Source organism: Tursiops truncatus, chromosome 17, assembly GCF_011762595.2.
Source record: "Tursiops truncatus isolate mTurTru1 chromosome 17, mTurTru1.mat.Y, whole genome shotgun sequence".
NCBI lineage: Eukaryota > Metazoa > Chordata > Mammalia > Artiodactyla > Delphinidae > Tursiops > Tursiops truncatus.
This window is the reverse complement of record NC_047050.1, coordinates 59,252,434-59,264,518: the sequence shown is the minus strand read 5'-3', so window position 1 is coordinate 59,264,518 and position 12,085 is coordinate 59,252,434. Positions and strand designations below refer to the sequence as shown.

The following is a 12,085-nucleotide window of genomic DNA, read 5'->3' as shown; positions in this document are numbered from 1 at the left end:
AGAAATGGAAATAAAAACAAAAATAAACAAATGGCACCTAATGAAACTTAAAAGCTTTTGCACAGCAAAGGAAACCATAAACAAGATGAAAAGACAACTCTCAGAATGGGAGAAAATATTTGCAAACGAAGCAACTGACAAAGGATTAATCTCCAAAATTTACAAGCAGCTCACGAAGCTCAATATCAGAAAAACAAACAACCCAATCCAAAAATGGGCAGAAGACCTAAATAGACATTTCTCCAAAGAAGATATACAGATTGCCAACAAACACATGAAAGGATGCTCAACATCACTAATCATTAGAGAAATGCAAATCAAAACTACAATGAGGTATCACCTCACACCAGTCAGAATGGCCATCATCAAAAAATATACAAACAATAAATGCTGGAGAGGGTGTGGAGAAAAGGGAACCCTCTTGCACTGTTGGTGGGAATGTAAATTGATACAGCCACTATGGAGAACAGTATGGAGGTTCCTTAAAAAACTAAAAAAAACTACCATAGGACCCAGCAATCCCACTACTGGGCATATACCCTGAGAAAACCATAATTCAAAAAGAGTCATGTACCACAATGTTCATTGCAGCTCTGTTTACAATAGCCCGGAGTTGGAAACAACCTAAATGTCCATCAGATGAATGGATAAAGAAGACGTGGCACATATATACAATGGAATATTACTCAGCCATAAAAAGAAACAAAATTGACTTATTTGTAGTGAGGTAGATGGACTTAGAGTCTGTCATACAGTGTGAAATAAGTCAGAAAGAGTAAAACAAATACCATATGCTAACACATATATATAGAATCTAAAAAAAAAAAAAAAGGTCTGAAGAACCTAGGGGCAGGACAGGAATAAAGACGAAATTTTTAACATGTGGAGGTGTCTTGCAGGTTGTCCAGAAAAAAACATCAGGGATCCAGATATTGGATTGAGTAGAAAGTGTGGAGAATATCTGAGGCCTTGGCAATAGAGATCACCAAATTAAGAGCTGTCTTTTGTTTTCCTTCTGATAAGAAGTCGTAAGCTCAACTAAAGATGACCACTTTGCTTTCAATATTTAATTTGTAAATTTTAATTTATATTTTCAATAAACAACTCAGAAGCACAAAAATAACAGCAGAGTCACACACTGATAAGATCATGTTTATTTAGTAATGTCTGACAAACAGAGAAAGTAAAAGGAATATTTTAAAAATGTATAATTTATATTTATATAAATACTTCAAAGGAGAAAAGCTGAACACATAAGGTGACATTAGAAGAATGTATACATTTTAAGTTTGCAACCTATCTTATAGCCTGACAAGTTAGATACATGTATGTAGACACATATATCTTGTTCATGAGTTTGCATAACTAAGGCCCAAGGATAAGTTTGGGGATCTGTACAATAATTCTAAACTCCCATAGAGTTTGTGGTATCTTGTCACTGCAGTCTTGTCGATTTTGTTCTTCTTTTTCAAAATTCCACTACCAGCACACTTGAAAGTCATCGAAGGTTGTAATCAGGTGCTTTGGGCCTCAGTTTATTCATCAGTAAGGCGAGAGGAGCCCTGCTGATATGTTCTGCTTCTTCTGAATTAAAAAACTAGTGATCCCCAGCAGCCCCCAGACACATACAAATGTCTGAGGGCTGGTAGAGGCTGGTCATCTACGTATAAGGGAGAGTTTTCTGTTTAGCTTCTTTCTTTTGGAAAGGAGTCAACTTGTCTGAAATGGAGCCAATTGATGACACCAGTGCACTTAATTAATAAGCATTCCATTACTGTAGATACAGCTTGTTTTCTATGTACACAAAAAACTAATAATCTCTAGATTTCGAGTTGAAGAGCTATATGTTTCCTCGGATCTCGGAATTTGAAGTTCAGAGTTGAGCTACTCAAAATGAGCGCTCCACAGAGAACCCTTAGGTCAAATCTCAATCTATGGTGAAATATTTGTATGATGACACCCTCAGTATGACCTTAGATTTCACCGTTGTCATTCATTACTGTGACCTTTTCTTGAAATTTCACTAGCGTATAACAAAATGAGTGTAATGGGATACAGTCTACACAGTAAGACATGTATCTGATTTCTGAAGTTTACAGAAATTTTCATGTGTAGTAAACAGCACAAAAGAATGTCATCCCTAAGCACTATCCTGAGCTTACCTTGATTCCAAGTTTACAGTTAATCATATCTTTCATGAAAAAAAAACAGACATAACTGACCTCATATGACCACAGAAAATACATGGGACGCAGATGTGGATAATAATTCTTTGTAATTTTTCTTATAGTCATTTGATAGTGGGTGGCTACAGGTTGCCTCTGTAGGTGGGCTTCTCAGGGGACACATTACATTTCTCCTCTGCTGGTGTTTGGCTTTAAGTCTTGGAGGAAAGACGCATTGTTATGAGGACAGTTGTTGTGACAGGTGCAGGTCCCGATGACCATCACTGGTTTCTTGAGGGTGTGGCCTGGGGAGCACTGGAACTCCACCTGGATGGTTTTGGTGTTGTGTGGGGTACAGCATCGGCCATCACTGCAGACACCGCAGAACCTGGGCTTGTAGGTGTATAGGCTCGTGCAGTTCTCAAACTGCAGGTGGATGGCTTTGAGTGACTTGGTAGTGCGGAGACACTTTTTCCCTTTCTAAGAAAGAAGAAAAGGAGTGATGCATGAAACGGCCATCATTCCTCCAAGGGATCAGTCTAGGCATATGGAATAACTTGCTAGCTGCCTACCCAAAATCTGTTGCTCTTTCTTCTTTGCTAACAGAATGTTAATTTTGTTTGAGTAATGTGGTCCACTACAAGTATATTCTTCCCCAGAATATCTGGGAGCTTGCAATGGCCTTGTGGCCAAGTTCTGGCCAGTGATACATAAACCAAGGGATCCTGGGAAATCCTTTGCCCTTCAGATGGGTACAGTTCTTAATCGCTTCCTGCATTCATTTGCCTTCCTATCTAGAATGTGGAAATCACGCCTAATTGTATATAACCATCTTTTGACCATGTGGCATAAGCATGAAGATGAAAGCATATGTATGATAAAGAAATCTATTTTTTCAAACCACCGTAAATAGGCTTTGGCATTGTTATTAGCCCAATACATTCTTAGGTGTTATAAAGAGAAATGGAATAAATATGGCATCACTGCAAGCCTACTAATGTTTCAAATATTTTTCAGACATTAACTTACTTAACCTTATTAGGAACATTCACTCATACAAGGAGCAGTTATTCACATAAAGAGCAACTGTCCAAGTTTTATAGATGAGTAAACGTAGTCTCGGGGGCCAAAGTGGTCAGAAAACATCTAGAACCTGAATTTGTCTGACACAAAGCCCGTTCCTTCTATTACACTGTGACTCAGGAAAGTCTAAGACAGTGGGATTTAAGGTTAGTTTCCATGAAGGCACGGTAAGTGGAGAATTTATTCAACATTCCATTGGTAAGAGTTGAAGAGGAACCCCAATATTGATAATTCAGTAAGACATTGATGATATGTTAATTTCCCACCTAGATTTCTTCACCTAATTTGTCACAATTTTCCACTGCTTTTCACCTTCCTAGTTGTAATCCACAGCTTGTGGAGTGATGAGACTTGGAATTCTCTAAAATTGGTAGCTCTCAAACTTTAATAAGAGTACATCAGAATCATCTAGAGGGTTTGTTAAAACACACATTGTTGGGCCTTACACCCAGAGTCCATTTCTAACAAGTTCTTAGGTGATGCTGCTGGTCTGGGGAATCACGCTTTAAGAAGCACCATCTCACATTTAAGAACCTTTTGGTGATAAGGAAGTAATGATTATTTGGCTGGCATTTCCCTAGATTCCAAACAAATTTCTGGCCCCTTAATGAAATACATATATATATATACTATAAATAAATGTCTTAAATATAATATCTCCCAATATCAAACTTGGTGCCAGGTACAAGAAAAATATGAATTTTAGAAAAAGAAACAATAGAAAAAGCAAAATTTTAAAGTCATGACATGGAAATGGCTTATTTAATAAGCAAGTTACTGTGTACTTGACAATATTTAAAGGCTTCTTGTTTTTTCCTTTTTAATATTTAATGTTTAGTGTATATTTTTGCCAATATCCACAAAAGGGTACAAGGTCTGCAATATCTGTGTGTGTGTGTGTGTGTGTGTGTGTGTGTGTGTGTGTGTGTGAGAAAGAGAGAGAGAGAGGGAAGGACAGACACAGAGAAGAAGGTGTTTCTAGGGGCTCTTTCTAAATTGGTGGAAGAAGCATAAAGTTAGAATGGACCTCAAAAAGTCACACAGCTAAGTAGCCATATAACAATGCAACCACTACAGACTCTTATTTTATCAATAAATAGAAATGATGCTTAATATTAGGTAATGATATTTATGTTAACAGAGTAATCTATGCCCAGCACTTCACAAATTCATTCTATTTAATCCTCATGACAACTCTGAGGTAGGTATTGTTAATGTCTCTGTTATATGGGGGAAAGAACTGAGGCTTAAAGGTTAAGAAAATCACCCAAGATCCCATAGCTAGTTCATGTGGGAAGCCAAGATTTAAAGCCAGGCTGTCTGGCTCCAGAGTTGCACCCTTAAGCGTGAGATGATATTGCCTCAGTGGAGAGATATGTAAATCTTTCATTGTTAGGAACTGTTTTATTTTGGCCTTAGGTTTGTACAAGGGTCCATATACTAGTTCGATTTGGGTACTGCATTTATCTGACCTAGGGCTCTGCTAACAAGGCTTGTGATGTCATCAGGAACCAATCAGAGCTTCTGATCTGCATGCCTTGTACTCAGCATTAACACACTGAGTTGATATCATTCCAGCAAAAAAGGAAAGAAATGTGCTATTTTATTTGGCACAGATAGCCTTATGCTGGCAAGTGTACTAGTCATACTAGGCTTTTTGAAATACAGAAAATAATTCCCAGACATCCATTCATTTATTCATCAACAGTTGTTTATCAAGCACACAGTACATCCCAGGTAGGATGTGGGGGACTGAGGGATGAGGAAGGCAGATGTGGTCCCTACTCTGTTACTTCCTTCAGACTGTGTCTCCCTGTGAGCTTCAGAAATGACCTCTCTAAAAGAAATCATGTTTGACCACTGAGTAGCCAGTTTTTTCCAGGATGAAATGAGATTTGCCAGACTTTTCTCAACCGGGGACATTACTGTAGAGGTCTGGCCCCTCCCTCTTCATCTGCTGTGAGTTGCTGGGGATATTTCAATACATTAAAGAGAAAATAAAAGAAGGTAAACTCCTTCATTAGAGCTGACCTTGAAGTCAGCTTCACAGTGACTTTCTAAAGCCCAGGCCCCCCTCCCGAATAAAACATAACTCTCAACCTTTAGGTTGTGAATATTTTTTAAGTCTACAGGTGTAAAGTAAACACTTTCTGAAGAGGAACAAAAGAAGACAAATCTCAACATTTGGAACAACTGGCACCAATGGTGGACATTCTCAGAAAGATCCATCTGACAAGACACAGGAAGAAGCAGTTAGAATGGTCATTGCCCCCTTTTCCACAGGAGTGTGGAATGGACAAGACAGTGGGGAATTGTTACAGGGAAGAGCAAAATCTGACTCCATGTTGGATCTGTTTCTTTTACTTTAAGCTTTGCTTTTTGTTGCTTTTGTTTTTATAATCATACATAATGGACTGCCTCAGGGAACCCTGCCCTGCTGCTGCCTGAATGTTAAACTAAAGTGCCTTTGTTCAGCTCACAGGGAGACAATCTGACCCTGCCCACCTGTGAATGCCTGCAGAAAAGAAGAAAGTAACACATCCCCTCCCTGATGCTGGCCAAGCCAGGAGATATTTTGCAAAATCAATGGTCTTTTTACTTTATTTCCTCACCTCCTCCCCCTCTCTGTTCTATAAAATAAACTGACATCCAGACCCCATTAAGATGGTTTTTGGGGACACTAGTCCGCTATCTTCTCGGTCTGCTGGCTTTCTGAATAAAGTCACTATTCCTTGCCTTATAAGAAAAACAAAAACAACAACAAAAAATAAAACACAGGCCCCAACGAGGCAAGGCCCCTCCGTGGTGGGGGCTCCTCCCAGGCTCATACCTTATCTGCCGGCTGCTTGTGCTCTTGGTCACAGGGTCGCACCACGCAGAGCCGGGTCTGCTTCACCATCTCGCAATGTGGATTCCTGTTGGTGACCCGGGTGGAAAAACCCATGCCACAACTCTTGGAACACGCACTCCACTCTGTGGTCTGCTCAATGCAGTTGATACCTGAGTCGGAGACTGCAACTCCTAGAGTGGCTTCGGTCCTGTAGGCTACAGGATGTTGAAATAGGGACAGTGTTATTGCGTAAAATGTGGGGATGGCAAAGTGGTCCTTTCAACCATCATTAGGAAGAGTGTCTCATCCAGTTCGGTACCTGTGCAACTCAGGTGTTCTCAGGGGGCAGACCTGGATCTCTGTATTTATAAACCCCTAACAGGTAGCACAATGCCTGGCACATGGTCGGCCTTCAAGAAATCTTTGTGGAATGACTGTCCGATTTGTTCATAAGAAGTTTAGGAGGACCTGTCTTTGAGAAGCTTAGTAGTTCTAAGAATATAGCACAGTATAGCATCAAAAACCATTCCATAAACCGTAATGTTTTCAATGTGTGATTTTGTCCAGAGAAAGGATAATGAAAAAATTGTAATTGGATGAGTAAGTAGAACCAACCAACTCAGAATAGTGATGGAGGTAATGCTCTGCCTTAGGGAGGTAGAATTGGTTATTTGGGTTGTAGGATATAGTCACTGGGACTTTGATGACAGACAGTTCTGTCTCAACATTTAATATGCATGGCCTAGGGCACATCTCCTCTCTTACATGGCAGTTTTCCTATCTGTAAGCATGGCTGAGAATTTCTGACTTCAGAAAAACTGTGAAGTTCTGTGTACTGCCAGTATAAATAATCCGGCTGATTAATGGCTTCTAAAATATTCTCTACTGGATCTTGAATGTTTGCTTTTCAAAAAATATCACTTCCTTTGTAAGCCAAAACAAAAGGAAAAGCAAAACAAAGATCCTAAAGTATCACTTGATCCTTCCTGCAGCACCTGGAAAGGTGGCATTTCTCTGTGACACCTGTCCAGGGATGGCATTCTTTAGGGAAGCTGGTCTTAAGAGTGCACAGGTAGTTGACAGAGTCCAGAAAAGAAAGAGTCATCACCAGGCCCTTTGCAAATGGCTTAAATGGTGTTCCCATGGAGTTGACACTTGCCACAAGTACAGAAGCTCTATCGATTACATGTTTTGCATAAAGTTGCCAAAGCACATCTTTGCAATGTTAACAAGGGTCAAGTGGGACAGACTAAAATATAAATGGCAGTCGTGTAATAAGAAAACGCATCCCTATGGCTCAACAGAACCACTGGATGTGATTCTTCTTCAGAAGAGGCTGTGTGTACTTCAGTAACTTGTCTGGGATTCCAACACGTGATGTGTCTGATCTCAGTGGGCAAGCTGGACTCCACAACTGAATGACCAGAAGCTGAAGCCAGTTTCTCACTGCAGATCCCAAAGAGCATACATGCTTCCTGCATGCACTTAGTCCTGTGCTGTGATCATTTTCAGGTATGTTGAATTTCTCACCTGGAAGGGTTTGGAGGTCCCCTAATGTCCCCGTCTCATTGGAGTCACAGATCCACTTTTCACAGCACTCCCCAGGCACTTTAACTTTTCTCGGAGCTGGGCAGTCAGGCTGGGGCAGTAGCAGGTCCTCTTCACAGCGGGGCACACAACCAACCTGCCCATCTTGGCAGGCGCACTGGTATTTGCAGCTAGGCTGGAAGGTCTCTCCACTTTGGTAGATGACTCCGTCGAACACACAATTGTCTCCTTCTATCGCTAGAATGTTGGGGAAGCAGAGCAGAGAGGGAAGGGGAGAGAAAATCAAGAACACGGTGCATCGAAGAGGCTATATAAGAGCCACAGCACATATTCCAAGCCCCAAATCATTCTTTTCCTAGTTGAGGCCATCTGGTTGCTGATCCACCACCAGCAGAGAGATGTCCTCATGGAGGCCTCCCAGTGCAAGAAGAAACACTCAAGACCACCCAGTCCCGCCACTCATTTTACGCACGAGGAAAGATGGGCAGAGCCGTGAAGTGACATTCCCCAGGGCCCTCAGCTGTTGTTCCCAATGATAGTGTCGTTTCGCAAGAACCTCCTTAGATTCTCCTACTCCAGAAGCTCAGAATTAAAAAGAAAAAAGTGCTCTTCCTAAGCCTCCAAACAGGTTAACTGGTCAAACTGGGAAGGGTATCAGGATTCCTTGGCATTCCAGCACGATAAATCATTACTCGTTTAGAGAAGAAACTAAAAGCCTATTCCAAGCCCTCTTATCCAGGGAGGCAGGGACAGGTCTCCAACTAAATGGTGCACCGTGTGGGAAACTGATCCCCAGTTGATTAAGTTTCACCATCCTGGATTGGCTGGTTGCCTGCATTTTTATTTTACTCACGGCCCAGACAGGGGTTGCATAGTCATCCCAGGAGAGCAGTGGCTGCTTTGGCTCAAACAGGACAATTACAGGTGTGAAAACAAACCAGCCTGGCTACAGTTGGGGGAAGTGTGAGCCTGTAAGTAAGCCCAAGATTCCATCACCCCCCGAGCGTACCCTGGAAACTTCCAAAGGAAATGACTTCACTGGCCCTTAACTCTGCTCTGCTCCCTGTCTATCTAGATTCTTCTCTAGGGAGGCAAATGCTTCTCACCTCCGCGGGCAGGTTTCCCTTCTGGCTTCTGGCGCTCCGCAAAGCCCCACGCGCCCCCAGACCATCCCCGGCACACAGCGCTCCATAAACATCACCCACGGCATCACTGTTAGTATTTGCTCATCACCCTCTCGGGAGTTGGGGGGAAGGAGAGAGGAAAGAGCGGGCAGCTCCGCTAGCTGAGGGACAGGAGGTCAAGCGGAGGAGGGGGCAGGGTTACCCATGCAGATGCCAGTCTGGGCGCTGGGGTCCGCTCTGCGGTCGCAGAAGAGACCGCGGCTCTCCTCGCAGGGCAGCATCACGGAGCAGCTCTCGCCGCGCTGGCGGGCGCACACCAGGCAGCAGGAGCAGTCGTCCAGCACGGCTCTCACCCCGGGGGCGCAGGTCGGCGGCTTCTTGGGGCACGGAGCCGGGCACGAGGAGGGGCAGCGCGGAGTCGCAAGGACCTGGGGGCGGGCGAGATCAGGAGAAACTTCTTAGCAGGGACCCTGGAAGGCAGAGCAACCCCGGGACCGAGCAGGGGCCGCCCAAGAAAGGCAAAGTAACCAGAGGCCCCTGATGAGTGCGCCACTCACCTGTCCCAGGAGTTGGAGGAGCAGGAGGAAAGCCAGGCAGCGGCACTGATTGGGTGGACCGAGTCGCAGGCTCTGCGCACTCTGCATGTTCAGGCGTTTTCCTGCCGCTTTCACAGGGCTTTCCAGGTCGGAGATTGGCTCTGCGCGCGCTGCTCCTGGTCGGGCTCGCCCCTGCCCGGCGCCACCGCGCAGGTTTTATAGCGCGCTCCTGGGACGCGCACAAGCCGGTTGGCTGCAGCTCAGGCAGGAGGCGGGGGGATCGGCGGGGTGGGGAATGGAACGAGCCCCGGAGTTGCCATAGCAATTGGCCGTGGGTGCTGCTCTCCTTAGGGCGCGGCCCCGGGGCCTGCATGTGCCTGTGTGTAGCGACTGGCTTTTCCCAGGGCGCCGGGAGGGGCTGGGTGGAGGCCCAGGGCCAGGACCCAGGGCTTCGCCGAGCGCGTGGGAAGGAAACGCCTGTTTCCTCCTGGAAGCTGCTTCGCTTTCCCCCAGGACTAAGACACCGCCACTCCCCGTCACGCTTCTCCTCCACCCTGGCCGTTCCCAGCTGGGTTGCAAACGTGGGGTGCCCCTAAAGGGGTGTCCGATGTTTGGGACCATCTGTGAGGGGTTGGCTAGAGGCCCAGGGGTTTAGTCATAAAGGAAGCACATGCAAGTTTGTCACCGTTTAGGGCACGCTTTGAGAGTGTTGAGAGAGGGGGAGGGGAGAGAGGGAGGAAAAGGGAGAAAGTAGTGGCTGGGGACGGGGCGGGGGGAGCAGAAAGTAGAAGAAATCTTAAAGTGAGGATGGGGGACGATGCTGTTTACCGAAAGGCAAAAAGGCCTTTTGACTTTAACCATTCCAAGCCCCGCCGATTCTGCAGGTTTGGTAGAAATACAAGTAAAACATAATGAAATAAAAATACAAGAGCCCGAGGTACATAAAAACTTTCTTCCTGGTAGAGAAAAACCTTGAAACACCAGTGGTGTCACGCCTCCTGTGAAACAGCACATGTCAGAATACAAGAGCCTGTGAGAATTTATAAGGCCCCTTCAGCTCAGCCCCTGTCAAAACCTCAGCGAATTAAGGGAGGACTGCGGGAGGTACTTGCTTTACTGAGCTGACGCTCCAGCAAATCAAACCCCTCTCCCACCTGGCACCTACTTTCAAAAATGACTGCCGTGAAACGCTTGTCATCTCTCCTGAGGAGGAGAGCAGTCTGACTGCTCCAGAGTTGACACTGCTTGATGGTTTAAAACAAAATGTCTCCCCTGTACTTCAACTTCGCTTCTGCCTCAGGGATAACTATGTCCAGCTCCTTTGGGGGTAGTCGTGTTGGAAAGACACTTTTCAGAAAAATTATACAGGCTTGGGATGGAACTCTAGGCTTTAAAAGGAAACAAATTTCCTCTAGGTCATCCAGCTCCGGTGTGAAGAAATCAAAGGCAGCTTATGTAAGGGCCCAGGTCTGCCCCTGCCACGCCTGCTTCCCCGCATGCAGTCATCCCAAGCCCTTCAGTATAGTTCTCTGAGCAGCTGAAAACTGCTGTTACATAATTCCGAGCCTACATGAATTCTGCTTTCTTTGAGGAAAAGCAGACGGAGCAGTAAATCTTGGTGACAGATTGAACGATTAATTTGTGCCATGTCGAGGACACTCAATACACTCTTCAAATTGATGGGCTCCATGGGTCATCTGGTCTAGTGATACTTCCACCTGGCTGCACGTCAGAATCAACCAGGGTGTATTTTTGAAAAATATAGATTCTTTTTTTAATGAGTTTTAAAAAAATTGAAGTATAGTTAATTTACAATGTTGTGTTAGTTTCAAGTGTACAGCAAAGTGATTCAGTTATATATATGGGTTATTATTTTCCATTATAGGTTATGACAAGATATTGAGTATAGTTCCCTGTGCTACACAGTAGGTCCCTATTGTTTACCTATTTTATATATACTAGTGTGTATACGCTCATCCCAAACTCCTAATTTATCTCCATCTCCCCACCCCCTGCTATCTATCCTCTTTGGTAACCATAAGTTTGTTTTCTATGTCTGTGAATCTATTTCTGTTTTGTAAATAAGTTCATTTATATCATTTTTAAGTTCCATATGTAAGTGATATCATATGACATTTGTCATTCTCTGACTTACTTAATATGATAATCTCTAGGTCCATCCATGTTGCTGCAAATGGCAGTATTTCATTCTTTTTTAAGGTTGAGTAATATTCCATTGTATATGAAAAATATAGATTCTTGGACCCAACCCTCAATCCACTCAGTTGGATTTTCTGGTGAAAGCTCTTGGTAGACAGCACTTCATTGTACTTGGAAATGGGAGCTGGCCTTTGGAAACCTTGATATGGGACAGCTAGGAGCACAACTGTTGGAGAGGCAAGACTATAGGCCAAGTTTTCAATGTATGAATTGACAGAACAAGGAGAAATTGGCAGCATGGAGGTTGGGCTGACTTTTGCTGGAGAAGGGGAGGGTGAGAGGAGAAATGTAACTTTAGGACAAGGAAGATGTCAGGTCACTGCTAACGTGTGCTGCCGTTCAGGTCTCTTGACTGCTGAAAGTGATAAAAACCAAACTGGAGCTAGTTCCAGAAAGACGACTTCATCGGACAGAGGCTGTGGTATCTCACATAATAATGATGTGGGAATGGTGCCACTAGGACTCAGAGGCAACCGAGATCAGGGCCTCGGAGCCATGAAGACTCCATCCCTCTATCTATCTTTATTGCTTCTCTGTGTGTCAGCTTCTCAGTCTGTCCCACCACGGACCAGCTTCTAA

The 12,085-nt window shown here is 44.1% G+C and overlaps 1 protein-coding gene and 1 long non-coding RNA gene across 2 annotated transcripts in view; one reads left to right on the top strand and one right to left on the bottom strand.

The window, feature by feature from the left end:
• The window catches only part of LOC109549465 (uncharacterized), a 41,283-nt gene extending 35,198 nt beyond the window's left edge, over positions 1 to 6,085 (top strand). The window contains exon 4 of the long non-coding RNA XR_012327326.1: positions 5,724 to 6,085. This is a non-coding gene — a long non-coding RNA (uncharacterized lncRNA). The remainder of the gene's footprint in view (positions 1 to 5,723) is intronic.
• Positions 1,137 to 9,497, bottom strand: CCN3 (cellular communication network factor 3). Its single transcript, XM_019932087.3, has 5 exons — positions 9,308 to 9,497; positions 8,953 to 9,178; positions 7,609 to 7,863; positions 6,079 to 6,293; positions 1,137 to 2,645 (listed from the first exon to the last, which is right to left on the bottom strand). The coding sequence occupies exons 1-5, from the start codon at positions 9,392 to 9,394 to the stop codon at positions 2,349 to 2,351; spliced, it is 1,080 nt and encodes a 359-aa protein (XP_019787646.1). The 5' UTR covers positions 9,395 to 9,497; the 3' UTR covers positions 1,137 to 2,348.
• Positions 9,498 to 12,085: the final 2,588 nt, after the last annotated feature.